The following is a 26,831-nucleotide window of genomic DNA, read 5'->3' on the forward strand; positions in this document are numbered from 1 at the left end:
ATACCAATCTGCGGATCAGAGTCTACAGAGTGAAGAAGATTTGGGGATTCGAGGCTATGGGCGTCGGTGGAAGGGAAGAGAGGGTGAGAGCCTGGGCACCTCGAAGAACATGAATTCGGCGTCCCGAAGATGATGAAGCTTTCCACAGAATAACTCAACTTGTGTCCAGAAAAATGTGATTTCCAACTCAAGAACGATTTGAAACAGGCGCAGACCCCAAAGATGAGGAATCTCTCCACAGACTGACTCAAATTTATCGAGAAAAATTCCACTTCCAACTGCAAGAACGATTCCAAAGACTCGGATCTCAAAGATGACGGATTTTTCCGCAGGAAACCTAGAATTCGGCGTCCTGAAGATGACGAAGCTTTCCGCAGAATAACTCAAATTGTGTCCAGAAAAATGTGATTTCCAACTCAAGAACGATTCGAAACAGGCGCAGATTCGAGAAAATTTCCACTTCCAACCACAAGAACGATTCCAAAGACTCGGATCTCAAAGAAGACGGATTTCAGACAGAGGAAAAACACCGAGATATGGAAGAACTTGTTGACGCGGAAATTCTTGCTCTTTGCACCGGACTCACAACTAACATCAGATGATCGTGACCTGTGCGGGTGACACGGGTGAACCTTCAACCCTGGACCTTTCAGAAGAATAAAAAACGGGCAGAGTGCTCGACCCCGATGAGGCATCGCCGAAGAACAAGTCGGAGAGATGGTTGCCGAGCTCGTCGGGTGTGAACCGCAAGACGGAGGACAAATCTCTGTCCTCGATCTGCATGTTCGCAGCGGCCTCGTGCAAGCTTTCGTATGCAGGGATCAGCTTATAGTGTTGCCGGAGTGATGATTTCGTATGCCGGAGTGGTGATGCCGACGGTGATGTCACCCTCGACGGTGTTGGAGAAGAAGGCGGCGGCTGCGGTGACTGGTGGCGGGGCTTTCCGGAGGCTGGAGAATCGCCGGGAAGAGAGAGAGAGAACATATAGTAAAATGAAATGGGCGAGAGAGAGAGCGCGAAAGAAGAGCGCCAATAAAAATTGGCCAACCGGTTGGTCCAATCCTGGGACGACACGTAGTTTTTTTCCACGTGTCCCGGTTGCCCAAGATTCGACGGGGGCAACCAGTTGCCCGCGTAGCAGAGTCCTTATATTAAATAGAACAATTCCTTCCGATTCGTCCGAACTGTCGGTTCGAATCGAATCGGATCCGACCAATGGGCCGGATCAAAACATACGATCCGAACCCTATTCGAATATGGAATCCTATGCGGGTCTGATCGAGGTTCGGATCTGATCGTTCGAATGTTCGATCCGATCGAACATTCGAACGATCAGTTCGAATCCCCGATCCCTAGAACTACTACTTTTCAAGAAAGGGCAAGAAGAATTCTGGTATTGACCTCGTCGGTGGGCAGGAGAGCGAGAGATCCTCCGATCCCGAAGAAAATCGCCGATCCGGCCGCTTGGAGTCCCTCACATTGTGGTATTTCGATCGCTCTCTCTCTGTTTCTCTCTAATCGTGTTGTTTCTCAGGACGATTCTTGATTGAATTCCTGATTCGGGGTTTTTCCTCATGGAATTATTGTCCAGAATGACCGGTATCATGTCAGATTGTTATCCTTTCTCGTTTGCTTTTTCTGCTGTTTGAGGTGCTGTCGACATTCGTGTTGATCATTTGCTTGCTGGAACCGTGCTTATTGTATTGAAATTGATGCTGTATTGAAATTTCAGGCTAGCATTTGAAGCAGAAATGACACAATCCTTGCCAGACTAGAACGATTTCGCGATTTCGCGATTTTTCCTCTTCGAATTCTTGTCGAGAACGACCGGTCTCATATCAGATTGTTATCCTTTCTCTTTTCCTTTTCTGCTGTTTGAGCTGTTGTCGAGATTCGTGTTAATCATTTGCTCGCTGAAACCATGCTTATTGTATTGAAATTGATGCTGTATTTCGGGATTTTTCCTCTTCGAATTCTTATGGAGAACGACCAGTACCATATCAGATTGTTATTCTTTCTCCTTTGTTTTTCTGCTGTTCGAGCTGTTATCCACATTCGTGTTGATCATTTGCTTGCTGAAACCACGCTTATTGAGGCTGTATTGAAATTTCAGGCTGGCATTTGAAGCAGAAATGACTCAATCCTGGCCAGGGAATTCTTGATTGGATTCCTATTTCTGGATTTCTCGTTTTCGAATTCTTATCAGGAACGCACGGTATCACTTCAGATTGCTATCCTTTCTCCTTTGCTTTTCTGCTGTTCGAGCTGTTATTGACATTCGTTTTGTTCATTTGCTTGCTGAAACCACGCTTATTATGACTGGATTGAAATTTCAGGCTGGCATTTGACGCAGAAATGACTCAATCCTGGCCAGATTATTCTAAAGCATCTAAGTTTAGCTCGCCGTCTACCTCCCATTTTGAATGTACTTCAGATGCTCCTCCAAGGATAAGGTTGGATAACGTTTTTATCACATATTCGGTCGTCTTCAAATACTATTTTTTTCTATTTTCGTTCGATTCATATACTTTAATTTCCCCGAATCCAAGTAAGAAAATTGGGTTTATCATTTTTTCAAGTTCTTTCGTGATTCTTTTTTTTTTTTTCATTCTCTTGTGTCCTTGATTTCTATTTTTGTTATCTATCTTATGTGGCCGGGCTAATAATTGTGATAGGATTAGGTTACCACTGATCTGACGAAGAACGATTCAAACCTTAGATTACCAAGGTCAAATGAGACGTGCTTCTCCCAATTCATAGTCTGTTTGTTCAAACTGAAGCTAGTTAGATGATTTGCTGCTACAGAGGCGTCCTTCTGAAACTCTCGTGTAATATTTACTCATTTGCATTATTGTTTACTGATTTATCTATGGTTTTACCCTTTTTTATTGGATTTATCCTCTTCTCTTGCTGCTTATCTGCCTTGATGCTCCGTTTGTCTGCGGATGGGCCACTTGGGCATTATTTGTTCGCATATCCAATATCTTAGGTCGTTTGTGGTTGGCCCAAATAAAGACCACTCAAGCAGAGTGGTCCACATTGTCCCCTAATATAATGTTACAGACTTCTCACGAAGAGGAGGAAATAGCATGTCTGTTCTTATCCTTCCCTTCTGCTAGGGTTTCTGCAGGTGGTCGAATGAGCTGGCGCCAGTGAGGCCTCTAGTGGACACTCTTGAATCAAAAGCCTATGAATTTTCGCATTTGATTCTGAAAAAATGAAATTTGTTGCTTATTCTAACCGGGTGAATTCCCAACTAAAATCAACACGGCCAACACCAGAATCCAACACTTAAGAGTGTTCGTTCTCATTTCGTATTGAAGATGTAAAACTGGAGCAAAAGATGGTTCCTTTTGGATTGTTTAATCTCCACAAATCAATGTGATTCATGCTTTATCATCTGTGTTTTTTTATTTGTTGCCTGAACCATTTCTCTACTCGTGTTTCTTCAGAATAAAACTCTACTCGTGTGCTGATTTGCAGTTCAATCCAAACCACCATTTTTCTGAGATCTTTGGCGGAGGATGTTGTTACCTTGACTTCCAGCATGATTTTTTTCTTATATTTTCTATTTCTTGCCAGCCGTAGGAATGTTTTCCTGGTTCTGGCATGGAGGGAGATTTCACCCCAGACTAGAAAATCGTCGCGGAGGTTACTGGGTGGCATTTCACAACGTAGTGAATATGTCTGTGGACCAGAGTGCCTTGCAGTGGACGCGAAGCGTTCTTTGGAGTCATGGTAATTACATTCAATGTTCATTCTATGCATATCTATGTTCTAGAATCTATCGTTTATCAATGCAAAGATTGAGCTCTCAGATTCTTTTTCATTGTCCAGGGTCGAAGCAGATTCACTGCAGCATTTAACTGCCACTTACTGCCCTCTTTTACCTCCCCCAAGGTCGACAATAGCAGCAGCATTTAGTTCCGATGGAAAGAAACTAGCTTCAACGCAGTAAGAGAGACCTGTCTGGCTTTATTTTTATGTCATTTGCCTTTTATGTTAATTTTTTTATTATACACAGCGGGGATCACACTGTTAAAATCTCCGACTGCCAATCTGGGAAGCGGCTGAAGGTATTGAGTGGCCATCGACGAACACCTTGGGTGGTAAGTTTCATAAAAAACACATCTGTTTTGCTTATCTTTACTCTAATTTCTATTGATTGATTATCTATTGCCTGCATTGACCTTTTCCTTTTTATTGTTTTTCATGCTTTTTCTTCATTTTCTTAGTTTCTTTTCATTTAAATTGTGCGAACCCTCTGATTTTATTTCTGCTTTGAAATCTTAAATTCTTTATAATGTATTACCATTTCGTGAAAATTTTAATGATTCTCTTTGACAAACTCAATAGATGATCAAATGAATTGTAGTTGTTGGTTAAGTCATGTCCTGATTCCATCTTTGAGAACAAGATCAACGACATCTGGTGAACTGATAATGAGAGTTTGTTGGAGCAAAAAATGGCTTTTTGTCTACTCTGCTGGTTGTTTGGAGGAGCCATGCTGATAATTCTTTTTTATAATTACTCATTTATTTCGTTTTTTTGAAGGGGAAATGTCCTCCCTTTCATGCCATACTTGATTTCTGAACGACACTATTGTTCCATTATGCCATACCTTGATTGGCATATCTTTCAGGAGAACATTTCTATTCATTCTTATTTATTGGGAAAATTACTTATTCTTCTCATCATTTGTGCTCCCTTGTTTCAGGTTAGGTTCCATCCGTTACATTCTCACATTGTCGCAAGTGGCAGCCTAGATCATGAAGTTCGTCTGTGGGATGCAAACACGGATGACTGCATATGCTCACACGTTTTTTGTGCGTCCATTTGGTTTCTTAGTTTTCTTAATTACTCACTGTGGCACGTCCGATCCCATTAAAGTATTTTCTTTAGGCCCCTGACTAATTAAATCAGCTTCACATTATTTCTTTATTTCTTTCTTCAGATCGTCCCATTGCTTCTATTGCATTCCATGCACAAGGCGATTTTATCGCTGTAGCTTCGGGACACAGGGTAGGTTGCCATATCACCAAAATTCTACTTATCTTCTGAAGGATTTTGAGTCTTCTGTGAAGCTCTATGATGATGAAATTGCTACCATGTTGCAGTTGTTCATCTGGAATTACAAGAGTACTGGAGAATCATCTTCTCCCGCTATTGTTCTGAAAACTCGTCGATCGCTGAGGGCTGTGCATTTTCACCCGCTCTCTGCTCCGTTTCTTTTGACTGCCGAGGTTAGGGTTTATTGGTGAATCTTTCTGCAGCTTCCAGTTTCTCCGATCAGGTGGTCTGAATTATTTCTCTTTGAAAACTTTCAAACCAGGTCAATTATCTTGACTCTTCGGATTCTCCGCTAACACTGGCAACGTCCTCAGGGTATTCGAAGTACCCTCCTCCTACAGTCTTTGTCTCAAATTCTTGCTCTTCTTCCCTTGGGAATCTCGAGAATAGCTCTTCTCCTGCTTACATGATGATGTCAGCAGTCACTATTGGCAGTGGCGCAGATTTTCAATCAGAGGATGGTGTTGGTGTTAGGCCAGCTGGCATGGCTAGTGCACTGCAGAGGCATGAGTATACGCTGCCATCGTCTTCGGGTTTAGTTGTTCCCATGAGAGTTGAGGAGTCTAATTCTGCCCCAGCAGAATCAGTCCCGGGCTTCTCTCCTGCTGATTTAGGCAACGCTGATGTGGATGTCGAAATGAATATGGAAGAAACAATCCAAGGTCTGAATGCCTTAATATCACATGAAAGATCCCCTATCGTTCCTGCTAATAATGGTGAGCCCGAAGGCAGCGGACCTTCCCGTCGGCCTGCAAATCTAGGAAACACAGAGAGTCAGAATCTGGCAAGGAGTTTAGAGGCTGGATCATGCCCACTGCCATATTTTCCCGGGTGGCTAATGGGTTTGAGGCAGGGAAGTTTACACCCGATTCTACCCCTGAGTAACACGGTGGAAGGAGCATATTCTTCTGTGCCTGGAACGGGGCCTGAAGTTCTGCCATTAGAATTGCCTCAAGCTCGCTATGTTGAGGTCACAAGGGCAGCAACACGACCGAGCTCTCGTCCTCATTCTCGTCCTCGTCTCCTGGATCTCATAGACTCGGAAGGCATTGCTCAGAATGATGAGACCAGGTCTCAGTTAGCAGGGAGCAACATAGGTTCTGAAGTGGCGGCGTCTTTGGTGGCCGCTGCAGCTGCAGAATTGCCATGCACGGTGAAGCTAAGGATTTGGCTGCATGAAATTCACAACCCATGCGCTCCACTGGACTCAGAGAGATGTAGGTTGACAATACCGCATGCTGTTCTGTGCAGGTACGTCAAACCCCAGACAACTTTGTTATTACGACCATTATTTTTGTAATCTTTCTTAATAACTATGAAAACTAGCTTTGAGTTTCACACTTGTCTGTATTTGAATGAGTTTCACCGAGTACTCAGTATATTATGGACCATTTCAAATCTTTGTTTTCGGGAGGGATGGTTGAGCTCCACAAATATCAATCAAACTTGAATCTGTGTGTGTATGTATGAAATTTGAGAAAGAACAAATTGAATGGGTTGTCCATATTCCAATCTGATCTATTTCCATTCTGATCTTTCCACTATTTGTATTCATTTCTTGGGTTAAGTCTGTTGACAATATTAGAAAATGTGTTTTAGTACATCTCGTGGTGTAGCTAACCAGTTGTTGATTTCAGTGAGATGGGCGCCCACTTTTCACCTTGTGGGAGATATCTCGCTGCATGTGTTGCTTGTGTGCTGCCTCATATGGAGGTTGATCATGGTTTGTCACCACAAACGCAACTAAATACTTTGGGAGCGGCAACGTCCCCTACACGACACCCTATTTCTTCTCACCAAGTTATGTATGAGCTTCGTGTGTATTCCCTTGAGGAGATAACGTATATTCTCAAACTTTGATACTGATTTTTTTCTTCTCATGATTTGCTGCCGGAGGAAAATTATATGATTCTTTTCACTTTATCTCTTGTGGAATTAGGTTTGGGGCAGTTCTTGCATCAAGGGCAATCAGGGCCGCTCACTGTTTGACTTCTATCCAGGTAAGTTGCCCTGGAAACGGTCTCTTCAAGAATTTCTTATTCTGAAGCAACATTGCAGTGGGTTCTGGGTTGAAATTTTAGAGTTGGCCTCGGTTTTTTCTGTTGTCATGACTCTTGCGTGGTTTTTTTTCAGAACAGAAAACATAACGTAGGCCCAGATAATTTCCGTCTAATTACTCTCAAACATTCTATTTTATTCTAATTAACCGGCGAATCACGTTTAAAAACTGTGTAGCATTCTTTATCCAGCTGTCCTTTTGTTCCTCTCTCATCTCTCGGGAAAGTGAAATTTTGTGCAATTTCTAATTTCATTTCTTGGTTCTTCTCTGTAGTTCTCACCCACGTCTGAGCACATACTTTTGGCATATGGTCGGAGACATAGTTCTCTTCTAAGAAGTGTCGTCTGCAATGGGGAAACGACTCTCCCCATCTTCACGATTTTGGAGGTAGATTATTGCGACGTGTCCTGCTTTATTTTGAATGAATCTCAACGTATCCAATTATGCTCTTCGAATGGCCTTAGATTTTATCCGAAGCTCTTCTTGTTGCAATCCGATGTTTTTCTTATACTATGTTCCCTGGACTCTTCCAGGGATTTGGTATAAGCCTTAGATGCTCAGCTTTTTGTGTTTTAAAAATATCTTTTAGGCTATTTCGATTTATCTGGGTTTCGATCAATCTGATTTTTGATCGATCATGATCAATTAAAACGATCAAATGGGGGAGTCATCAGACTCAATCGTGATCAAAACAAAAACACTTTCTCCGGTCTCTATCTCATGCTCTCTCATGGGCAATCATGATTTAGCCATGGGGTATGAAATCTTTATTCCGCTCCACATTTTAGAAACTGTCAATATGAGATTCATCGAGCTTGTCATGTGGCAGTAGGGTGAAACTAACGGCATCCATATCCAAGTAGGGTGTGACTAACGGTTTTGTATCCTATTTCTGTTACCGAATACTTTGATGTGCGTTATCCTCAAAAAGCAGTCCGCTACCATATTGATATCAGATATCAGAACTGTACTGGATATCAAATAATGGTAATGGATATCGAGAGCCCTGGAATCTGCCTAGGATAATAATATCCCAGAGCCAATTACAGTAACGACATTGATATTGTTACCTGTAAATCTAGGTATATATTTTGCTTTTATTTCATACGATATCGTTATTAGATATCGAAACCTGTAAATCATCTGAAATCCAAAACGGTCAGGGATTATATTAAATATAACAGATACTGTAACAAGGATTGACATTATTCAGTATTCGTTATCCGATAACAGATTCTGGATATGGATTACAGTCCCTGCCTGGATGTTGCCCTTTCTCTATCTTAAACTCATTATGGTCTTGCCATCTTATTTCACCATATATGGTGGTGCCTAATTCGATCCGTTATTCCATTCAACAAAATGAGCTGATTGATGTGGTTAATCCGATCAATCAGATTGACAGACTCATTTTGAGCTCGACTTGGGTTGTCAGTTTGGCTGGATTGGATCAATATTGGGGCTGTTTATCAAACCTTTTAATCTGATCCCATCCATTAGGATGCTAGTAGGGCCCTAAAAATCCAAGGAGAAGAGAATAAGTGGATATTGAATGTCTGATCGAGCCAGTAATGTGTAAACAGGTCAACATGTCGGTGTTTGAAGATGAATTTTTTTTAGAGTTTTAGGCATTCCATTGACACGGCGTCACGAAGTTTCGTTCAATTACCCGATGGGCCTTGATTCTTTGAGATAGCTCTGTTTCGAATTGATAAAATATACTGGAGTAATGAGAGGCAGAAAAGTGCATGTTCAAATGACAGGAAGCCTCAATAATGGAGTTAATTCTGGTATTTTGGACAACTGATTCCAAGACTTGGATACATTTGCTGACCTTGCAAAGTCTCGGTGCAAAAATGCATCTAGTTATTTTCAGCATCCCGTTGGTTTTACTATTCTATTTGATTGGGCTACGTGTTATAAGTGGCCCAGGCCTTTGTTTCTTTGATTTTAATGAGCTTGTAATTAAGTAGGCATATATTATAAGTGGCCCACATTTTTGAAGTGACTTGATCCCTTGTTGGGAATAGGTTCACTTAATTTATGTGTGCCCAGGCCCAATTAACTGTAAGTTGGTATTTAAACTGGCCATTTGCAAGAATCAGTAATTGAGGCTTTATTTTTGTGAAACCCTAAGTGGAGGAACAAGCGGTTGTGCGGCACTGAAGGAGGGCTTATTCAGCCTCAAGGAGTTGGAGTTTCGAATTAAAGTCTATTGCCTAAGTTTTTATATCTCCAACGATTTTTTTAAAATTGGAGAATATTTTACTTCATATCAACTGCTTCCAACTTCAAGAATATAATAATTTGTGAATGAAATTGGATACACAGGAATAAAATTAGATACACGTAGGAATCGTGATGCTGATTTCTCAATTAGATATTTCAGTAATACCCTTAGTATCCGTTTAAAAATAAAATGCTTCTCCGTTTGTCTGAGATATTTCACTGGAGATCCCTAACAATGATTTTATTAAGTGCCTCGTGTACAGCATTCATACCTGAATAAACGTAGTTGGGATATTTGATTTCGTGGTTGGATAATCTGAAAAAAAGAAATAATCTAAAAGGCCATCTCGTACCTGATGAACAAGCTGCGGAAAATGGTTCAAATATAAGATAATATCGAGAACAATGAGTAGAAAAGCATTCCGGAGTAGTCAAATTGGTTGTTAGCTCATTTATATATTTTTAAAGTTGATTTACTGTGTATATACCATGAAATGAAACCGAGCTAATAAATAATGAGTGATTAAAGGTGTCAAATTTATCTGTGATTTTAATTATTTCTTTCTCTACAACACTAGGTTTATAGGGCCTCAGACATGGAGCTCGTGAGGGTTCTTCCCAGTGCAGAGGATGAAGTTAATGTTGCTTGTTTTCATCCACTAGTCGGAGGCGGTCTTGTTTATGGAACCAAGGTAATTATTTTGCGCAATTTTTCTAATGAGATGAATATTGCAAAAATTCGTTTACTTATTGCAGGAAGGGAAGCTAAGGATTCTTCAGTATGATAGTCGTGATGCATCAACATCGTCAGAGCACCGTTTCCTTCAAGACGAACATTTGATGGAGGTAATATGTTGAGACCCACTGACACTCGTAATGAAAACTCCAAAATGCTGTCCTCAACCAAGTTCGAACACAGAACAAATGGGAAAAGGTGGAAAAAGATAGAGGGAAACGGAAAGGAATGGAGTGGAGCAAGCTTGCTCCGGTTGTCACCAGGAGGCTCGGTTGCAGGGTTGAAGGTCGCTGTAGGAACAAGAAAGGAGAGGAGTTAGGGTCAGGGGAAAAGGGTGAGAGAGAAGGGAGAGGACTCACGATAGGATTTTCTTCGTGCCTCCCAGCTCCCTTGTCTCCTCTCTTAAATAGAGGGTTGGTCGGGAGTCAAAACGTCCCCGGGGGAAGTTGAAACGTCAGGGGGCCTTTTCGTCTTCCATCTCTGGTAAACCCTTGGCGGGGTCTTGACATAATATTTCTGTTTTTGGGGTTCCTTACAAAATACCTAGCGCCTAACCCAGTTAGCATCTTATTATAAAAAATTTTGTTAATTATTTATGACAGTACAATTTATTATTTAAATATATAAAAAAGAAATCAGGTGAAAAAGGAAAAGTTCAGGCCACTGTTGAATCAACTTTGTCTTTCTCTTTCTTTGATCTTGTCTATTTTTCTTTCATATCATATCTTTTTTCAAGGATTAGAACCTCTTAAGACTCATTGACAAACATCCATATACTCAGTATTTGTGTTCTGTGCCCAATCATCCTGCATTAAAATTTTTTTTTTGAATGGATGTCATTTTTGAAAAAAATAGGAAACTTATCTTTTTTGTGTTTTCCAGACGCAAAGATGATAATTGAAATGTTGAGCCCGTAAATATGTGCACTGTACATAAAAGAGTACCGAAACAGAAACTGGTAAGTTGTTCGCCATCCAACTTGCTTCCATCACTCGCTATTTTTCGTTATCCTGGATTTCTTTTGTATCGATGTTGTTCATGTCAACAATCATAGGTATATTAATCGAATTTTGGTTATTCAAAATAAAACTATTTTCCTCACTGCTCAATCAATAACCTATAGAATTAGCATTTTCCTATATATGAATTTTGACTACTACGTCCAAGAATAAATATTCTATTTTGGCTACTACTTCTAAGAATTTTGACTACTACTTCCAAGAACTTATAGATAACTTTTTCTCGTTGAGAAACTTGCTGAATTTTCCTAATTTCTTCTATCTAGCAACAGACCAAGGTGTTGCTATTAATCAAGTTCTGATATGTTCTCCTCTTGTTGTTCCTCAGCGGATCTATATTTTGGGGAAATTCTGGTGCTGTCAAACATGAAAGAAGGGGGTGGTAATAATTCCTGTTCTTCCTGCTTTTCATCGTTCAATTTCTCTGCTGCTCATCTAATCCGCTGATTTACCAATATGAGGAAATCATGTTGGTAAAGATAAATCATGGAATTTGTATCGCTCCCCATGAATGATTGAAATTGTATTCCTGTTATATTAATGTTTATTTTTTTTGAAGAAATATTAATGTTTATTTTTAATCATGGAAATGGTGTATTAATACCTAATCTCTCTTGGATAGAACGGAGATTGTGGAATTAAAAGCCTCTTTTTAGTTATTGGAACTCGATCTTTCTCCAGTTTCATTTTATAAAGCGTATTAATTGCATTTTAATTAATTATCGAGTGTTCTCCAGTTAGATAGTCTGTCTGAGAAGAAAATGTCTGGATTATGGTGCCTCAAAGGGATAATCAAATTTTGATTACGAAACTTTTGCATGATCAATCGGAATCCTTCTAGGATATTGTTATATTGGTTAATCAAAATCATCAATTAAACATATTTTGTTTTTTGAATAAATGGTCTAATTTCATTACAATAATTCAGACTGCTTGTTTTCCTCACCGAAACCTGGCGACCATCCCAGTCATAACATTTATTCTTGTTGAATGGAGGTAAATACCTAGTTTCATATTTGGCCCTGAGAATCTCGATCTTTCTCCAATCATGGTATCAAGTTATTTAATACATGTTTCCATCTATAAATGAGTGGCTTATCTTTGTATATGTTATGATGATTTGAAAATCTTTTATGTAGAGGTCAATTTTTATTTATTTATTTTTGAAGAAGATTTCATCTGTTTATTAAGGTTAGAATGATGACTTCACCTTAAAGGTTTCTCATATTTTACCATTTAAGTGACATCATAGGTGAAATGTATATTGATACAGTATAATCAACTTTGGCCTACATAAGTAGAATCATTTCCAAGCCATATAAAGTTTAAATCATAACACACAACATATGTGATGAATCACTCAACACCGTTGCACTATGTCAACTAATGTTCAATTCAAATTCGATGTAAGCTTTCAATTTATAAAAATTAAAATATCATGTCATGATATTTGTTAACCCAAGCCCTATTATTCCAGAGGATCCATTAAAAAAAAGACTAATGTCTACAACATGGAAATTTGACCAAAGCCAATTTTTAATTTGTGTAGCAGCCTTCTTGGCCAATACACAGGGATGGCTGCTCTGACTTGCACCTTCAAAGTTAACTAAAAGAGCATGAAAAATGGACAACTGTCTTTCTAAAAATGCCTTGAAATTGTGGAAGAACCGGCATGCTGATCAAGGACTAGGTCAGAGTTGACTTTGAATCTGATCTATGAACCAGGTTCTAAGTCATAAAAGTTTTGTCTCGAACGAAAGACATGGAACTTGAGTTTCCAGAAAAGTCAAACTTCATCCAGTTTGATTCAAATGAAGACAAAACTGGTGAGAAAACCTAGTCAATTCTGAGCACAAGGGTTATTATAAGTTTTCACTAGGTCACCATCTTCAGGTAGTGCAATGTTCAAAACCCACACAATGGTGTTCACAAATCCTCAGCGGAAAGAGTTGGGATGCTGGTACCTCACCTTCAGGTCTACCTTAGATCTTGCTGACTACAATGGTGGCAACTCTTGGAGTTTCGAGGATCTTAACTTAATGGAACCTGAAATATGTATCCAAATAAGTTCAAGAATCCACCAAGGGTATATGGGTAAGAGTATACAGAACCCACATACAGATTGGAGAAAAATAACATTTCTTGATTGGGATGATCAATGTTCACAATAAAGGTACAAAAGAAGAAAAGAGAACAAGTTTATCAAAGGGACTAACCAACAAGAAGATACATGCTTGGTGTCACCTCCTCACAAAAGCCTCTTTCCATGATGTTATGTTATCCCCAACTTTTCTCCAACTCTCTAGTTAACTTAGCTTGAACCCTCCAAGGTTGCTCACAAAGATGCAGACTAAGATGGTATCTAGGATGCTCCCGAAATTCTTGACAGTATGAGGCAGGCACCTCCTTTTATAGAGCTCTTTGGATGCTTTTAGAGATCCATCTCTCTAGAAGATTTCTACATCTTTATAGAACATCTAGAAATACCCCAAGCTTCTAGTAGGATCCATTATCTTTTAGAGTATCCTAGAGTCCATAAGATTCTAAAAGCATCTAGAAGACTCTAGACATATCTTGAAGGTTCTTGAAGATTCGAGAAGATTCTATATCACTTTAGAAGCTTCATTAACATTAACAAGTCAACTCTCACATGGAGCGCTGAGTTGAGTTGGAGACTTGTCAAGAAGCTCCAAAATACCTTGGGTATTGCATAGGATCAGGAGATGATCGAAGAGTAACCAAGGAAAAGAGGGGTTGAACGCTCCTTTGGAGGCTAGGGATAGTAAGGGAGTCCAAACAAAGAAAGGGGAGATGAGAAGAGAAACATAATTTTAGAAGGCTAGAGGCCACCCCTATTCTTTCCTAGGTATCTAAGGGCTTTTACCCACCTTTTGCTGCCTGCTTTAGGTTGGGTTTCCATGAAACTGGGATAAAAGTATAAGATGAGAGACATTGAATAAATACCTTATTCAGCCCATAAGCCACATCTCAACTTATTTTGGAAGGCAAGTCTAAACACGAGGCGATCCAGATCACTTAATGGATAAGACTGCCATTGATTATAGGTGTGGAACATTTAAGTAGAAATCATGGTTCCAAAGCATCAAGGAGAACAAGAGAGGCAACCTCCATGTGGGCTGCAATGGTGGCTTGACTGGTGATCGGTTGGGCGGCAACGTTGAGGGCTGACTTTGTGGGTTGTGGCATTGGGAGTGCAGGGAGGACAGTTTAGTATCATAATAATATTTCTAGTCTTTAGTCCTGCTTGACACTCAAACCTAAAATGGGCCAGAAATTTGGTTTGCCCCAAAAATGTGGACCAATAGTCTTGGTTAGGTTTGGGAGGATGAAAAAATCTTGCATACTTCAAACCAAGAAGTTTAAAAATTAATAATATATTTCCCCATAAAATTATATCATTGAACACATTGGTGAATCTAGTGCTTGATGGGTAAGACCTGTAATGTCTTTTAGTCAAAGATAATCAAAGTTAAGGTCAAAGTCAATGGGAAATTTACCTTCATCGTAAGTAAGGATCTCTAAACTTTTTTCACAAAATACAAAAACTAAGAAAGATCGTTTTATGATAGAGTGTAAATAGATCATGCATATTAACAAAGGTTATTTCTTATAATTGAAATGAACAGCCGAAAATCTTAAACCTATGACATAAAAAAGAGCTATTCGAACAAAAGCATGATTATCCTCACTATTATCGCCTATCATTTATCGTTGTTCACTAATCACTTACATTAGCCCTCATCATCGTTGTAAGACCCCAAAATAGGCGGCATGTACTGCACAAAGGCCTGCATGCTTATTGTGGGGACATGTCTGACGTAGGACGGCTACGGAATGGACGATTGGGTTGACGGGACAGACTACGGGTGGATGGACGACTAGGGATGGATCGGATACTAGAGGGATAAAACAGCCACAGAAATCACACTGTCGGATTCGGACTTTAAAACCAATGAAAATATGGTGGTGCAGCTTCAACCCTTAACGAGGGCGGGAGTACTGTCTTCCCCCATCGCGACGCTGCCTAAGCACCGAAATCAATATTCGAATTCACGTCGCGAAGAAACACTCGAGAAAGAGGGAGAAGAAGTGGAAAATCCAAACCAAATCTAATTCTGACGACGGTGGAAACTTCTTGAGAAAACACTGGACGGAGAACACTTTCGACACCAAAGAGTTCATGCGTACCTCGGCACCGAAGTGTGTGAAGAGGATGCGAGAAATTCCGATTGTGATGAGGTTGGGCGAATCTGAGCGCTGAGCGGCCCTGGTAGTGAGGTCTGGGTGTTCCGGGCGTCGAACGGCCCTGGTAGTGAGGTGATGTCGTGGTGAGGTTCTGACGGAGGGCGAGGCGGGCGGATGGGTACAGCCAGAGGAACGAGTATGGCCCTGGAAGGGGCAGCTTGGGCGGCCTTGGGCGGCCCTGATTGGGGTGGCCTGGGCAGCCTTGGGCGGCCCTGGCAGGGGCGGCCTGGGCGTGGCCTTGGGCGGCCTGGCAGGGGCAGCCTGGGGCGGCCTGGGCGGCCTTAGGCGGCCCTGGCAGGGGCGGCCTGGGCGTGGCCTTGGGCTGCCAGGCAGGGACGGCCTGGGCGGCCTTGGGCTGCTCGTGGGCGGCCTTGGCAGGGGCTGCCTGGGCGGCCTGGGGCGGCCCTGGCTGGGGGTGGCCTAGGTGGCCTTGGGCGGCCCTGGCACGGGCGACCTGGGCGTGGCCTTGGGTGGCCTGGCAGGGGCGGCCTGGGCAGCCTCGGGCGGCCTTGTTGGGGCGGCCTAGGGCTGCTCGTGGGCGGCCTGGGGCGGCCCTGTATGGGGCACCTTGGGTGGCCTTGGGCGGCCCTGGCAGGGGAAGCCTAGGCGCGGCCTTGGGCGGCCTGGCAGGGGCGACCGGGGCGGCCTTGGGCGGCCCTGTTGGGGCGGCCTTGGGCTGCTCGTGGGCGGCCCTGGTAGGGTCAGCCTGGGTGGTCTGGGGCGGCCCTGGCTGGGGCAGCTTGGGCAGCCTTGGGGCAGCAGGCTTGAGAGAGAGAGAGAGAGAGAGAGAGAGAGAGAGAATGAGGAAGCAGAAGAGACGGCCGAAGACGAAACACTATAGCGGCGGTGGCGGCGGCAGCGGCGACGACGGCTAGGGTTTGATGGGAGAGGGAGGCTGGGCAGTCCTCCAAGAAGAGTTAAACAGAAAACTCAATTCTTCAAATATGACTGCCTAACTGTTTCTTGAAACAATGGCTTATACATATAGGCCTTGGAGGAAAGAGAAAATAAAACTTTAAGACGAGAAATTAAAGACGAGTCGTGCTTCATGTCACGCCAAGGGGCAGTTGTTGATTTGCCATTGGTGACGTGTCATGACGCGTGAAGGAACATGCGTGCGTGGAGACGTGCGTAGTGGAGACGGTTGCGGCATGTCCGGAGCGTGAGTGTTGACGTGCGTGCGTGAAGACGTGCGTGGCGGAGACGGTTGCGGCATGTCTGTTGCGGTAGTGATGACGTCGGTTGACTGTGGCGGCATATCCGTGGCGGAGACGTTGAGTTCGGTTGACCGTGGCGACGCGTCCGATGGTAATGTGTCGACGTCCTTGCCATCAATGTTAGTGTAATGGACTCAGGATTTTGAGATCAAATCCTTAAGCATAACACCACATGCATCGGGGTGATGACACCCGACCCTGATCTTTAAAGCCAGAGCCCTTTTGGTGCTTGTGCTCGTCATGCACAATGGTGGCTAATCAGGGTAAGGTCACATGTAGGTTGGGTGTGCAGGGCCGCCAAAGGTATGTGTGCGCGGGCGCTAGGCGCATGAGTGCGCGCGGGACATGCAGGCTGGGCATTAGAGGCACGGGCGTCGCGAGCAGGGAATGCGCGTGCACTGTGGGGACGGTGCGCGCATGTCGCACGCACTACATGTGGGGGGACGGGAGACTTCCTGCCAAGAGACTAAGGCATTGGCGTGTAGAGAGAATCGAGAGGAGGGAGACACACCAAGATAGGGGGCTAATACCATTACTTCTGCGAATATTTCACCATACATTGGTTAGTATTTATAGTACTATAAAGAAGTGCAATAATATAACATTTTTAGGTGTTTTAATATTAGCTATCTACGTGAGAACCCTAACCCTATATCTTTGATCATATTTATGCTGGGTCTTATATTTAATTATAGCATCTACATCTCTTAACCAGTATAGGGTTATATTTAATCTACTTATCTTAATCAGACTTATATTTATCAGAACCATCATACTTTCCTCATCTGAAACATGAAAGTCCTCATCATCACATCAACCGGCATAATTTATCATCATTATTCATCATCATGGATTAAACATAATCATCATTTTATGTGCCACTTACGATAACTGATCCATTATATTTGTCCTCTTTATTGTATCATGAATCAGCATTATAAACATCATTGCTCATCATTGGCAGTTTATGGGGTACTCATAAGAGAAACTTCATTTATGACTTATCACTCATATTTATTATCATCATGTCATCATTATCATTATTAACACCATTTATCATCATTATCATCAGTTTATGCATGGTGTAAGCTTAGAGGAAAACTGTCGATGTCTCTTCTTCTTGTGGCAACTGGGTCTCCCTCAGTGTCAAGGCGATGCCCTTACCTGCTCCGTTGGCCAAGGGATGGATTCCTTGCTCTGGCCCTGCCATGTAAACCCTATTTTCCCTCTCCTTGGCGAAGGACATGCCAAATCGCTGCTCCACCCCTATTTCAGAAGAACAATTGCATCAGATGAAGAAACTTCTCTCAAAAATCCCAAATGATCCACCAACTTATAAGTTATAAGCAACAAAAAAATAGGAACGAACTAATGATTTCTGAAGATGAAGCATGTACATCTTATTTAAATAAAATATGGTCAAAGGTAAACTACAGGTATATTTTAACTTACGACGGTGTCAATTTATTTAAATATATCATGGTTTAAGGAGTACGTTTCAAGAGTATCAGCCGTGCGTAGTTTTAAGGATTAAAGATACTTTTTATTACAGTAAAAATCATGGCAAGATGTGACTTGATTACTTGTCATAAACGAGAATCCAGCTATGACCTTCATGAATGTATGATGTTGAAAAATATGAATGAGGATATTATATTTTCTTCTTTACACTAGTAATGTGTCTATGATATTGGTAGATACCAACAATACCAACAATATATACGACCGAAGTAATGCATAATTTCTTGTCCAAGAAAGAACACAAAATTCATTTGTTTGTCGATTAAATGTCTCAAGGAATGATGAAGAGTAACATGAAGAGGCTAAATTGCATTTTCTCAAAAGATGAGGCAAGCACATGCAGAAACTAATATTTCAAAATGATATTTTCAAAATGCAGAAACTAACATTTTCTCAAAAGATGAGCCCAGGCAGAAACTAATACAGTCTAACAAATAATTATCAGCACTCTCAAGAAATTCATGTTCCTAGGTTTTGGGTATTTTCATCATCTTGTAAAAAACCACAAAGAGAACTCAAATATTTCAAAATGAATCTTGTCATAAAATTTATTCTTCTAGTCTATAGTTTATAACCTAAGGTTATGAGGTCAAGATGAATCTAACAAAGTAAACGAAATAAATATAAGGTGATCTCAGTAAATATAAATGAAACAGATATAAGCAATAAACCATGAAGTTTCTTATGATATGACCTTTAAATTTCTATGAAAGTTTCATTATAAATATGCATGACATGTACTTATGAATGTGCGTGGCATGAAATTTTCATCATAAATGTGCCTTGTTTTCTCCAACAGACCACTAGACGATGAAAAGAACTCATTACTAACTCTTGGCAAGATCCTCATGAAGCTGGCCAAGAGGAAAAATGAAGAGAAGCAAATCCCCTAAACCCCCATAAACCCAGAAGTTGCTTATGATATACCATAAAATATTTTTGAAATTCTGATTCTAAGTGTGTATGATATGTACTTATGAATGAGATAGTCTTCATTTCTCCAACATAACAGTAGCAGATAACAAGAAAGCATGAGGCACCCTTGGCAAGGTCCTCATGGACATAGCCATGAGGAAAAATGGATAGAAGAAACTCCCCTAAACCCTAGACCCAGAAACAGAGAAACCCAGAAGTTTCTTATGATCGTAGAGAGCCTTGTTTTCTCCAACAGAACACTAGCAGATAACAACAAAACATCCCTCACCCTAAACCCTCAATCGAGAAACCCAGCAAAAAATAAACCCATGAGTTGCTTATGATAGGACGATTATGAAATTTTCATTATATATGTGCATGCCATGTACTTATGAATATGAATGACACGAAATTTTCATCATACATGTGCCTTGTTTCGTCCAACAGAACACTAGCAGATGACCAAGAAAGCAGCACTCACCCTCAGCAAGGTCCTCAGGCAGCAGGCTATGAGAGGCAAAATGGATAGAAGCAAATCCCCTAAACCCTAAACCTAGAAACCCAGAAACAAAGAAACACAGAAGTTTCTTCTGACATGACCATTAAATTTATATGAACTTTTCATGCTAAATGTGCATGAAACGTACTTGATGAATGAGAGAGCCATGTTATCTCCAACAGAACACTACCACATAACATGAAAGCGTCCCTTACTCTTGCCAAGATCCTCATGGAGCTGGCCATGAGTAAAAATGGATAAAAGCAACTTCCCTAAACCCTAAACCCTAAGCCCAGAAGTTTCTTATGATAATAGAGAGCCCTGCTTTCTCCAAAATCACACTAGCAGATAACAAGAAAGAAACACTCACCATTGCCAAGGTCCTCGTGGAGCTGGCCATGAGGAAAAATGGATAGAAGAAACGATAAAACCCAGGAGTTGCTTATGATATGGCCATTAAACTTCTGTGAAATTTTCATTATAACTGTGCATGGCATGTACTTATAAATGAGCATGACATGTACTTAAAAATCTTCAAGACATGTACTTAAAAATGTGCATGACATGTACTTAAAAATCTGTATGACATATATTTATAAATCTGCATGAAATGAAATTTTCATAATAAACGTGCATGACATGTACTTGAAAATGTGCATGACATGCCCTTACGAATCTGCATGACATGAAATTTTGATCATAAATGTGCCTTGTTTCCTCCAACAGAACACAAGCAGATAAACAAGAAAGCAACACTAACCCATGGCAAGGTCCTCACGGAGCTGGCCATCTGCAGTGAGGGCCATCATGATCTGAGGGAGGCCAAGAGGGAGTTCATCACCTCTGTCAACCTGCCAAAAATGAAAGGTCTTGCCGTAGCTCTTGCAGACCTTCTCAAGGTCAGCTCTCTGCAGCAGCAGGGGAACGGCAGGCATGAAGAGAAGGCCGCTCTTGACCTCGTACTGGTGGGAGTGCCAGAGAGGCTTCTCGCTGTCGGGTAGAGAGAGAAAGAGAGGTTCCGAGACGATATATTCGACGCCGATGAGACGCGCGTGGGAGTCTGGGCCGTCGTAGATAAGACACTGTCGAAGTTCTTCGTTTTGGTGAGAGCAGAAGTGGTGGGCTTCAACCTGCCGACTCCTGTCGTCTCCGTAGAAGTGGAACCTGCGTGAATCGTGCGTGAGAATCAGAGTAAGATAGAGAGAGAGAGAGAGTGTGTGTGCGTAAAATTAAATTGTAATAAACCGTCGTGAGTGGGGAAAAAGAGACATGAGACGTAGAAATAGAGAGAGAGAGAGTTTGAGATAGAGATAGAGATAGAGAGTGAGAGAGATAAATGAATAGCGATAGAGATGGAGATGGACATAGAGAGAGAGAGACAGAGTTAGAGAGAGCATTAGAGATATAGATAAAGAGTGAGAGGAATAGCGAATAGATATATATATATATAGAGAGAGAGAGAGAGAGAGAGAGAGGTGTCAAATTAAATTGTAATAAACCATCGTGGATAGGTAAAAAAGAGACTTGAGAATGAAGGCACGGCACAGAGAGAGAGAGAGAGAGAGACAGAGAGAGAGAGAGAGAGAGAGAGAGAGAGAGAGAGAGAGAGAGGGGAGGGAGAGGGAGGGGAGGGACCGTGGAGGGGGAGGGGAGGGGAGATGTAGGGAAGAAGAAGAGAATCTTAGATAAAAGAGAGTGAGATAGACATAGATATAATTATAGAGATATAGAGATATATAGAGATATAGAGATATAGAGATATAGAGATATAGAGATATAGATACATAGATATAATTATAGAGATATAGAGATATAGAGATATAGAGATATAGAGATATAGAGATATAGAGATATAGAGATATAGATACATAGATATAATTATAGAGATATAGAGATATATAGAGATATAGAGATATAGAGATATAGAGATAGAGAGACAGAGACAGATACAGATACAGATACAGATGATACAGATGATACAGATACAGATACAGATACAGATGATACAGATACAGATAACAGATAGATAACAGATAGCAGATAACAGATAGCAGATAACAGATAACAGATAACAGATAACAGATAACAGATAACAGATAACAGAGTCAGATAACAGAGTCAGATACAGAGTCAGATACAGAGTCAGATACAGATACAGATACAGATAGAGAGAGAGATAGAGAGAGTGATAGAGAGAGTGCGTGAGATCGATGGAGGAATAACGATAGAGATGGAGATAGACATAGAGATAGCAAGAGAGTTAGAGATAGAGATATATAGACAGAGAGAGAGTGTGAGAGAGATAGAGGAATAACGATAAAGATGGAGATAGACATAGAGATAGCAAGAGAGTTAGAGATAGAGAGATATAGACAGAGAGATAGTGTGAGAGAGATAGAGGAATAACGATAAAGATGGAGATAGATATAGAAATAGCAAGAGAGCTAGAGATAGAGAGAGAGTTAGAGATAGGGATAGAGATAGAGTTAGAGAGTCAGTTACAGATATGGATAGAGATAGAGTTAGAGAGAGAGAGTTAAAGATAGGGATAGAGAGAGAGTTAGAGATAGGGATAGAGACAGAGTTAGAGAGAGAGTTAGAGATAGGGATAGAGATAGAGTTAGAGAGAGAGTTAGAGATAGGGATAGAGAGAGAGTAAGAGAGAGAGTTAGAGATAGGGATAGAGAGAGAGTAAGAGAGAGGGATCGAGATATAGAGAGTTAGAGATAGGGATAGAGATAGAGCTACAGATAGAGATAGAGTTAGAGGTAGAGATGGAGAGAGAGATAGAGTAAATAGAGAGAGATAGAGAGAGACAGAAAGATAGATAGACATATAGATAGATAGAGATAGGGAGAGAGATAGATAGATAGATAGAGAGAGAGAGAGAGAGAGAGAGAACGATGGCAGAAGAGAGAGAAGAAGAACCACATCACATACGCGCAGAGGTGCTGGTGGATTTTCTTGATGGGGGAGAAGGACTGGATGACGCCGGTGGCCGTCTCAATCATCGACGTCGTCATGTGCGTCTTCTCCCCGGGGACTTGCTTCAAGGACGTCGTCATTTTCTCTTCCACCTTCTTCAGTGTTTCGTTTGAAAGATGGAATACTTCTATAACCTCTCTCTATATTTATTTCTGCTCTTCATACGCCTCGTGGCAAGTTTGCATGTAGATTAGATTACAGGTGCCGGAAAGAAAATCCGCCACAGAACGTCGAGCTTTAATTTTTCCTTTTCATATTTTTATGGGCAAGTAAGCTTCTCGCTCTTGAGTCGGCAATTTTCTTCATTTTTTTGTGTTTTATTATTTTTATTGGGTTATTTTAATCATAATCAACGGACTCGTTAAGCAAGTTAATCGATTCTCTCTATCTTTATCTCACACACACTCTGTGTGTAGACTCACCCTCAATCTCAATCTCTTTCGTTTTCTCTGTCCATCAAACTCTTATCTTTCTCTATATTTTTGTCTATGTCAGTCTCTCCCTTTCCATTTCTATGTCTCTCTGTCGAAACTCTATCTCTATCTCAATATTTTTATATCTCTCTCGGTCATTAGACCAAACTACGCGGATCTATCACCATCTCCATTCCTATCTATCTGTAGATTACATCTCATACATCTCTCTTTCTTATTATTTCCAATCTAATAAATTTTTATATATCTGATATATGTATATATATCTGTATCACAGAATCTACCTCCATCTACTTCTCTATTCCGCTATGTTCTTCATTTTCATCCCATCTAAGGAAGAAATTATCCTACCATTGACTTGAAAAAATAATAACGCCTGGATCATCCTGAAAAGAAAAAAGAGTGGAAAAGTATTTCATAGTCGCAAGTTAATTATTAAAAATATATTTTCTTGTTTCTACCTATACTACTGTACCTTAAACTCCACTTTCACGTACCTATTATATAAAGCACCTAATATTTTTATCTAAATATCTGTCTCTCTAACTGTACCACCACCCACCTCTCATATATATCAACACACCTGTATCACTAACTGTACCTCTCATACATATTCACCCTTTTCATTATTTCTCATGCCAGAAAGAAAAAGAAAATCTGGGAAGACGATTCTCTGACCGTTGACATAAGACAGTTAAAACGCTAGGATTATCCTGAGAAGATTGTTTTCATAGACTTAAGCTTAAAACATACAAAATATTTGGGGTTAAGATCCATTATGCTTTGTCTTTCAGAGGGGTTGATATTGAGCTCATTTGACCCCAACTATGGACTTGAGTAGATGGAGGTGGTGTTCTACGTTATCCATATTTGAGAAATCTTCTGAGGAAATTGGCGGTTCAATGCCCAGAAATTGAAACAAATTGTTCACTTCTTCTGCCCAAGAGGGCTCTGAAGCTTCTTTGCAGCCAATTATCACCCGGATTGCATCAATCTCCTTCTGCATCCTCTTTTCTCCCCCAAAACCCTGATCAAATGTTGGAAGAATTTCTTGTATCATAGAAGAATCTTTTGATCAGATAAGGATTTTGAATTCACAGTTGGAAAAACAAAAAGATAAGTTCAATAGCAGCTGAAAATGGACATCAGTCAATGAATGTGCTCAGGTCTCTTATCGTGATTCTCGTTTCTAGGCAGATGAAAATTCCTGAATGACTTTGATCTAGACGTTTCGCAAATAATCCATCGTCTGATATCCCCTTAATAGTACTGTCAGCTTTCATATTTTGTAAAAAACAGACCATGTTGAAAAGTTGGAACTCTTAAATCGAATAACTGGTTGTTAACATATATAAAACTACCTCTAGCAATAAAAACCACTCTGGCAATTTATAATAAAAAATTTCCCCTAAATAACCTGGATGTTGGATTTTTCAAATAACTCATTATCTGATTTTCCTCTAATAGCTTTCGCAGCTCCCATATTTTTTATATAAAAAACAGATCATATTTCATAACTGTAACACTTATCTTGACGCCTGCCCGATAAATTATTTATTTATTATTGTTACTATTATTTCAAATGACCTAGAACAACGATATAGTATCTCACTCTCAAGACAGGTATGAAAGTTCCTGTGAAACCCTTTTCCTCATCTCCGGCTTTCTTCATATCTTGGAGCTCTTCCCCATCTTTTCTCTTCATTAGGAGCTCTTTCTGCCAGGCGGAGATACTTCTCTTTCAGGAGCACATTAATTTACTCGCTCATGATTAGGGTTTAAATATAAATTCAACAACTTTAATGAACCTGCTGAAAGCCAGATTATGACCAAAAAATGTCTAAATCCAAAGATTCGTCGGAATAGGTTAAGAACTGAGTAACAAGAAAACTATATCTAATTTTCAAGTGCATTAAGAATTAAACTATATCTAATTTGGGAATGTGAATACAAGAATAATGTGCAAACAGATTTCAGATGAGAAGTCCCAGAAATGTGCTCTTCCGGTCAAAGCCAGGCGAGTGGTCCCGATTAAACCCAAGAGTGATTTGTTTTAAAACCCAAACTTCCTAATAAAAAACACTATTTCAAGTGTATTAAATAATTAAATTATATATAATTTAGGAAGTGGAATAAATAATTAGTATCAAATGGATTTAAGTTGACACAGAAAAAAAAGGTGCTGTTCGTGTCAAAGCCGGGCTAATAGCAGAAAGATAATTCTCAACAAGCAGATTGCGTCATGAAAAAGACCTTTACCTCCTAACAAAAAAATACTACTTCGAAGTTTCTTGACGATTAACTTACCTCCATTTTAGGAACGAAAATAAAGAATAATGGGCAAAGAAATTTGGGTTGAGACAGCCAAAAAAGGTTGTGTGATTTGAATGAAAACTTCAATTCCTAAGAATAAAAGATCATGTTCATGTGTCTTCACAGGTAAACTACATCCATTATAAGAATGCGAATAAATAATAATTGGAAAACAGATTCGAGTTGAGACAGACAAATAAAGGTTGTGTGATTTGAAACCTTCAATTACTAACAAAAGAACACCACATTACATTTATTGAAATACCTTTACTGTAAGAATGAGAGTAAAGAATAATGGGCAAAGAGATTCCGTTAGAGACAACCAGAAAAAGGTCGTGTTATTTGAATGAAAACTTCATTGAAATACCTTTACTGTAAGAATGAGAGTAAAGAATAATGGGCAAAGAGATTCCATTACAGACAGCCAGAAAAAGGTTGTGTGATTTGAATGAAACCTTCAATTCCTAAGAATAAAACATCGTATTCATGTGTCTTTACAAGTAAAATACCTCCATTATAAGAATGAGGAAAAAGAATAATTGGCAAACAGATTCGAGTTGAGACAGACATAAAAAAGTTTGTGTCATTTGAATGAAACCTTCATTTCCTTCCAAGAAAACACCATGTTCAAGTTTCTTGACTCCTAAGTTACCTCCATTTCTAAGAACGAGAATAAAGAATAAGAGGCAAAGAGATTCGAGTAGAGACAGCAAAAAAAAAGTTGTGGGATTCAAATCAAACCTACAATTCCTAACCAAAAAAACAGTGTCTTGAGAATTAAATTATCTTCATTCAAAGAACGAAAATAGGCAAAGAGATTTGACTTGAGACAGCAAAACCTAGGTAGTGTGATTCGAATGAAACCTTCAAACCCAAACCAAAAAAACACAATGCTACAGTGTCCTGACAATTAAATTACCGCCATTCTAAGAATGATAATAAACAATAACAGGCAAAGAGATTCGATTTGAATGAAACCTCTTCTTCCTGTTCTTGGACATGGGTGGAAGATGGCGAGACAAGAGAGGCCATGACCTTCTCAGTGCATGCATATCCAGCAAAGTAGACGCCAAAGGGGATGGCGAAGGCAAAACTGACTGTAGAGGCAAGGAGAAGAGGAGGAAGAAGGAGAGGAGCAGATGAGATAACAGCGCCTGTCAAAGCCACTGTCTTGGCCAGTCTCCATGTCCTGCCCAAGAAGCCTTCTTCCTTGTCTCTGAACTCCGCCATCGATCAACCTTGCGTAGCTATTTTCACCCTTGGGCTGATTTCCTGAGGACAAGATAGCAGAAGTAGATAGCGGACGTAGGCTGACGCGTGTCGCTGTGGAGTACAACGAAAACATGCATGTATTGCATAGTCGTAGAGATCTGGGTTCGAATAGTTCGATCGAACGAGCAGTTTTCTCGAGTTCGATCTGGATTTTAGATCGATTTGTATTTTAGGAATCGAAATGGATCGAAAATTTATTCCAACTTTTCAAACAAAATCGAAAAATTCGAAGAATAATGAGCTCTTTATCTCACGCTCGATTGTTCTCTCACTCGCTCGTTCTGTCTCTGTATATC

At 40.4% G+C, this 26,831-nt stretch overlaps 3 protein-coding genes across 3 annotated transcripts; 1 reads left to right on the forward strand and 2 right to left on the reverse strand.

Annotated features, from left to right (window-relative positions):
• The first annotated feature begins 1,369 nt into the window (after window positions 1–1,369).
• LOC144716083 (uncharacterized) lies at window positions 1,370–11,694 on the forward strand. Its single transcript, XM_078591117.1, has 17 exons — window positions 1,370–1,484; window positions 2,114–2,215; window positions 2,337–2,453; window positions 3,583–3,738; window positions 3,838–3,954; window positions 4,025–4,109; window positions 4,718–4,826; window positions 4,955–5,022; window positions 5,118–5,243; window positions 5,333–6,321; window positions 6,708–6,911; window positions 7,010–7,070; window positions 7,403–7,516; window positions 9,937–10,050; window positions 10,115–10,204; window positions 10,977–11,052; window positions 11,442–11,694. Exons 3-16 carry the CDS (start codon window positions 2,356–2,358, stop codon window positions 10,986–10,988), a joined length of 2,343 nt encoding a protein of 780 aa, XP_078447243.1. The 5' UTR covers window positions 1,370–1,484; window positions 2,114–2,215; window positions 2,337–2,355; the 3' UTR covers window positions 10,989–11,052; window positions 11,442–11,694.
• Window positions 11,695–17,686: 5,992 nt separating this feature from the next.
• LOC144716334 (oil body-associated protein 1A-like) lies at window positions 17,687–22,678 on the reverse strand. The gene is made up of 3 exons (XM_078591459.1): window positions 22,472–22,678; window positions 20,292–20,695; window positions 17,687–17,862 (listed from the first exon to the last, which is right to left on the reverse strand). Exons 1-3 carry the CDS (start codon window positions 22,594–22,596, stop codon window positions 17,687–17,689), a joined length of 705 nt encoding a protein of 234 aa, XP_078447585.1. The 5' UTR covers window positions 22,597–22,678.
• Window positions 22,679–23,761: 1,083 nt separating this feature from the next.
• On the reverse strand, window positions 23,762–26,493 carry LOC144716335 (uncharacterized). Its single transcript, XM_078591460.1, has 4 exons — window positions 26,242–26,493; window positions 24,759–24,761; window positions 24,563–24,667; window positions 23,762–23,977 (listed from the first exon to the last, which is right to left on the reverse strand). The coding sequence occupies exons 1-4, from the start codon at window positions 26,491–26,493 to the stop codon at window positions 23,762–23,764; spliced, it is 576 nt and encodes a 191-aa protein (XP_078447586.1).
• Between the last annotated feature and the right edge of the window lie 338 nt (window positions 26,494–26,831).

This window comes from Wolffia australiana, chromosome 20 (genome assembly GCF_029677425.1).
Source record: "Wolffia australiana isolate 7733 chromosome 20, ASM2967742v1".
In the NCBI taxonomy this organism is placed as follows: domain Eukaryota; kingdom Viridiplantae; phylum Streptophyta; class Magnoliopsida; order Alismatales; family Araceae; genus Wolffia; species Wolffia australiana.